This window comes from Pundamilia nyererei, unplaced genomic scaffold (assembly GCF_000239375.1).
Source record: "Pundamilia nyererei isolate P.nyererei 1_Seehausen unplaced genomic scaffold, PunNye1.0 scaffold00367, whole genome shotgun sequence".
NCBI classification, from domain to species: domain Eukaryota; kingdom Metazoa; phylum Chordata; class Actinopteri; order Cichliformes; family Cichlidae; genus Pundamilia; species Pundamilia nyererei.
The window spans coordinates 3,137-9,055 of NW_005187768.1; the positions used below are offsets into that span (position 1 = coordinate 3,137).

A 5,919-nucleotide genomic window follows, 5' to 3' on the forward strand; every position below is an offset into this window, starting at 1 on the left:
GTACTTAAGCTGTTAGTACTGGCTAGACTAACTGAATGTGAACTGACAGGCCTATACATAGTCAGTCACAAGCTGGTTTACATAAGGTAAAGAGGTAAACTGTGTTGCCTAACTCACGTGATTTTAATTTTTGGTTATTATGAGTTCACTTGGTGAGTTTTGGGTTTGTTGCTCATGTCATGAAAAACGTTTTGCAACAACTACACATCTCTGGGCACTGAAAATGTCTGCCGTGTCTGACATATGAGCTACGATGATGTTTGATCCAGGCTAATTTACAATATAACAAGAAATATGACTGAGTGACCAATAAAATTACAAAAGCATTATATAAATGCAAGTATATGACATACTTATCCTCTTTGTTTCTAGCAGCAATACCAACAGGTACCCTCATTTTGTATTGCTCATTGTTAATACTTTAAGCTGTGGCAAGATTACTACGACCCTGGAGCTGAGCAGCACATTACCTAACTAACACCCTCATTTAAAATAAAATAAAAAAAAGCACTGTTATGGCTTCTGTGGTTGTGCAAGTATTGTTACAAATTCACACAATGAATAGAGAAAGGGTTTAATACATGAAAGACATTTCACATTGTTACATACATAACAAAACAAGATTATTTCTGCCTCCAGAGATGCTTATTTGACTAATCCCACTAGTTTACCTCTTGGTCAGTAGCATTATCATCTCCCACAAACACCAGCAAAAACCTCCCTTGCTTTGCACTTATGTGACATTCATAATCATTTCTTTTACATTCTAAAGGCCCGCTTAATCACTGCCAGTAGTGGTTACAGTAAAGGTATATACCTGAAGAATACAAGGGTACAAAAACAAAAGGAAAAAACAAAACTGAACTGAAAACGATTTTCATTATATATTAAATCCCTCATACAAAAAAAGATCTAGCTCTCTTAAATACATTAAGTACATATTCCAAAGTGCTATGATGCTGAAACTTGTGGTGGCACAGCAACAAAAAATGAGGTTTAAATCTTAGACTGGCAGTCGACATCAACATTCCAGTGTGTCCTCAGAGCTTTAAAGCCTACATGCAGAAACCCAACGCTCTCCTTCGAAGACTCCGCACACTGTGCTATTATTTGATGGAGTAACCTTCAAGGAAAACTCAGCCTTCAAGGCAACTGAAGAAAATGCCTACCAAGGCACAAAGTGAAGGTCTGAAATACTGCAGCTCTCTGGCAACACTATATGACTTAGTTTTACTGTAGTGTTTGAACAGGAATCATGTAGCAGACTTTTTATCTTAAAGAAATGCAGATTTTAGCTGTGATCAGTAATCACCTTTAAATAATACCTATAGTTACATTGTTAAAAACCAACGTAAATCCATCCCTCTATCCATATATCCAGTTTCTTTTGTTTATCCAATTCAGGATGTTTGGAGGGGGGGGGGGCATTATTTTGCAGATTATTTGCACCTGAATTTGCAATTTGCAAAATAATTACTTGCACATTGCACAAGATCCTCTCCAGACATTGCTACAAAAATATCCTTACAACATGACCATTTAACAAAGTACATATCATCTGTTTAAATAACACTACTGTAAACTGACAGAATAACATGTAGGCAATCATTTTTTACTTTTAATGATCTTCCTAAACTTACAGAATTGTACTCTTTTAAATAAAGCACCAGGCTTTGTTAATACATGAAAATTCTGTGTTATTCAGAAATAATCCATAAGAATATAAAAATTCTAATATCACTGTTTATCCCTCTTGCAATTTGCTACCTATTTATTTATTATGCTGCAAAAATAATCAGTTCCCTTTCTATGAAAGGAGTGACACTAAAGGAAGGCTTGTATGATTATTTGGACTTTAATTTGAAGTCCAGCACTTGTTTCACTTTCCTCAACATTAAAGCCGCAATTCCAACACACATAATCAAAGTGACCACATACAGCCCCACAAATAGAACAACATCACCACTTCCGTGCAGACTTGAGTACAACTTCCTGCGGCCCACAAAGTCCAGGTAGGAGGCGTGGATCTGACACAGGGTGCAGCAAGATAAGAAAACGTGGAAGATTTGATGACTCTGTCCCACAAAATCACACCGCCCGGGGAAACAGCGCTCCAGCAGAGGGCAGGTGAAGAAGAAGGCACAGCTGAGGAAGAATGCCACCTGGCCAAAGTGGTAGATGATGGCTGGATCACTGCTGGACCAGAAGAACAGTCTCTTGGCCACTGGACTGATGTCCCAGGAATAGGCGAGTGCTGAAGGCACCACCTGGCACACCTTACGCACCCACGTTGGTAGGCTGTGGTTGCAGTATTTGCCGTAGCAGCATCCCAAACATGAAAGGCAGCTGAGGATTGCGGCGGTGGGCATGAAGATACCACTCACCAGTCCATGGACGCTTTCATCAACAGCATAGTAAAAGTGGACTACAGCGCTGCCGTACTGATACTGCGCTACCCCTACGTAGTCCAGAAAGTAGAAGCAATAATGAGCAAGGTCAGACTTTCCTCCCAGTAAGTGAGCTACAACACTGAATGCAGAGTAGGTCAAAGAGGACAGGACGAGGATGAGCAGGGGCCACGAATGACGGTCACTGATAAAGTCCACAGTCTCAGTAAGCTGGCACAATTTAATCAGCAACACTAAAAATGCCACCAGGTGAGTCCAAATGTTTAAGGTTTCATTGTGGCGCTGAAACAAGGACAGGAAGTAGTAGCGCCAGTTTTGGTTGAGCGGACGGTAGCCGGTGCAGACGTAGCGTTCTCGGAAGTAGGAGGGAACCTCGGTGTCTCTGACGGTGCCGGGCATGGAGGGTGCAGCGTCAGTCAGCAACTGGGGAAACTGCCGGATCTGCTGCAGGCTGATGAACACTCGGCCGATGCTCTCCATCACAGTGGTTGCCATGATTGTCAGTAGCTGGCTGATGCACACTGGGTAGTTCCTGCAGATAGGTTTTTAAGAGTTAAAACCCACAAATGTGTGTTATTTTCAACCATTTCATTATGCTCCAACAACAGTGATACACATTGGCAAAGCAGGCTGTTGGGATGATTCCAGGGATTGTTTGAATAGATCTTTTCTGGATTCAAAGCAGAAAGCACAGTTAGGCAGTTTTTCTGATGTAAAGTATTTTAAGATAACCCTGTATATATGTATGTATGTATATGTATATGTATATATGTGTATGTATGTATGTATATATGTTAGGGGTGCAACGATACACAAAATTCACGGTTCGGTTTGGTTCGATACTTTGGTGACACGGTTCGATATTTTTTTCGATACAAAAAAATGTTCATGCTTTTTTAATTTGTCATTTATTAAAATTATAAATATATATTTTAACTCAAACGTACAGTTTTTAAATTTAATGTTGCTGAAACAACAAAGGGATAAAATAATAAATCTATCTGATTGAGGAATCACTCATCTTTGGAAAAGAGAGTTTATTACAGAGAAATGGCTCTTTCCAAAATAAAAGCTATACTATACGCTTCTTCTGAGCTATATTCTCAGCAGCATATTAAACAAATCAGGTCCCCATAAGGAGAATCCTGTGCTAACAGCTGTCTAAATGACTCGGGTAAAGTTTGTAGCATGCGTGCTTGTTGTTTTTCTCTGCTTCCACTTGTCTTTGCACTAGGATGCTGTCGGAGTAAATGTGCAGTCATATTCGTTGTGTTCCCACTAGTGCTGTCAGCGTTAATCTGAAATGACGTTAACGCCACAACACGGCAAATCTCCGTTAACGAGCTACCATCCCCGTGCGTGGGGCTGGACAGCGTCAACATTTCTTTTTATCACAACTCTGGTTTTCGTGGCTTTTCAACACAATTTAAAAACTGTTATAAAGTCCACACTTTTCCCGTCAAATGTTCCGTCTGTCCTGCTCACATCTCCAATGGTTGTACACGTTGTCATTAACGTGGCTTCACTCCACATCAGCCACGCCGCCTTGGCAGCTAAAACACCGGTGTCGGCACTTAAGGACGCTGTCATAGCCTGTCAACGACGTTGATTGGCTGCGTATATACGAATGTGAATCGCATTATTGGCTGGACTGTGGGATAGGTGGCATCGTTCTAATCACATACGGGAGCAGCCAGTCACTGACTGACTAACACTGCAAAACAGAATTGTTAAAGTATTAATTTTAATTTCAATGCAGGTAGATTTTTTTTTGTGCGCAAAGCAGATTTTCTGTGCGCAGAGACTGTGCCAGCAGTGCGCAATTGCGCACGTGCGCAGCTTAGAGGGAGCATTGCTCCCAGGGACATGTTAGGCAAATCTATAACCACTACACTTTTAAGGTAATAGACAGTCCTGATGCTTGTAGAAACACTCAAACATAGAGCCTGCTTTACCTCATGCAGATGTCATATAGAGTCACTGACAGGTAGAGTAGTTCCACTCTACCTATAGGAGCAGTTTCGTGTTGTTAAGCTATGTCCTAATGCTCTTTCTCTTCCCACCTTAAGCTAATGCGCGTAACAAGACAATATATCTACGCTGAGGTGTTTTAGTCATTACCCCACTCCCCTCCAAAAACCAGAAACATTTTTCCTTATTTACATCTTTAATGATTGGCTGCAGAGCTCTGAGAGAAGCTGCCACTTCATGTGTGCTTGCGCATGTGTATTACTAAGTTTTCAATTAGAGCAGTTATTTTGCTCTCAAGTGATTATCTTGCTGTTACTGCGAGGGACCTGTTTTAAAGAGTACTCACAGTAAAGCATTTTGACACACCAAGAAGAATGAGGCAGCTTTTGTTGTACGGGTTTAGAGAGAGTTTGTGTCTCTATGTTTGGATGAATTGTGCGGCTCTTACAGCTCTTGATTCCTGCAGAGACTGCTGTTCCTCGGAAGTATCAACAAAATTTGTCATATAAACCCGTCAGCTTTCCCCGCCTTGTGTTACAAACAAAGCGCGCCCCTTTCGTTTGCAGCTGTGTGCTTTATCCTCTCTTTCAGGTTATTTCAGCTTGAGCCAAGATGATGCAACAAATAAAACATTTGGTCCACAAGTCCTATCTAGAAGAAGCAAAAGTTGTAATGGGCTTCAAGAGGGGAACCAATGGAAAGATGATGAAAGGTTAAAGATCCCCTTATCTCACTCAGTACACTGCTGGGGTGCAGTGTGTGACCAAGGTGCTACTCTGCTGTCCTGCTGGATTGGCAGGTGAATTTTGTTGTGGTGACTTTTGACAGAAATCATGTGACCAGACCTCAGAGAAAAGACTCAAACCCTGCAACCCGTGGGTAACTAATCAGCTGTTTATGTTAATGTCTGGCCCAAGTTGCGTCTATTCTTTGTAACTGGCCGCCCTCACTTAACTGTAGCAGGCTAGAACCGGTCCTGAGCTCGGTTCTCCAGCCTCCTCTTCCGGTCTGTATTTCAGCAAAGGAAGGATTTTTTTTAAGTTTTGTATATTAATTTGCAGTGGCAGGCTATTGTAGAATAAAAACGCGACATCGAGAAAAAACGCAGCACCTCACACCAGTTTACTGCCTACATAAGCCCCCCCTTCCCATTTTTAAAAGCATGCTACAGCCTGTTGAATATCAAACTTCCTTCGCTAAAGTTGTGTCGATTTACCAGATAATCGTGTGTATGCTACCTGCAGAGTCTTGGGGAGAAAACATCCCAAAACAGTTCTTTAAAGGTAAAAAGGAGACTTATTCGACTTAATGTGTCCGTAACATTAGCGGTCTGTTTAGTGTTCAGCTACCCATGAAGTCATAAATGGATGATGTCTCACCTGCCAGCCTGAGTTTTGTCGATGTCCGTCGGTAAAACGACCACTCCTTCCTCCTCCGCCTGCCGACAGTACGTTCAACAGATTGAATCGCTCTTCTGAAGACAGTCGAGGCGCTGGAAATGCGGCCGGAAGTTTAGTCTTTTACCCCACCCAATTAAAAG

The 5,919-nt window shown here is 41.6% G+C and overlaps 1 protein-coding gene across 1 annotated transcript; it reads right to left on the reverse strand.

Moving 5' to 3' along the window:
* Positions 1-558: 558 nt before the first annotated feature.
* paqr7a (progestin and adipoQ receptor family member VII, a) lies at positions 559-5,919 on the reverse strand. The gene is made up of 2 exons (XM_005752585.1): positions 5,759-5,919; positions 559-2,940 (listed from the first exon to the last, which is right to left on the reverse strand). The coding sequence occupies exon 2, from the start codon at positions 2,901-2,903 to the stop codon at positions 1,845-1,847; it is 1,059 nt and encodes a 352-aa protein (XP_005752642.1). The 5' UTR covers positions 2,904-2,940; positions 5,759-5,919; the 3' UTR covers positions 559-1,844.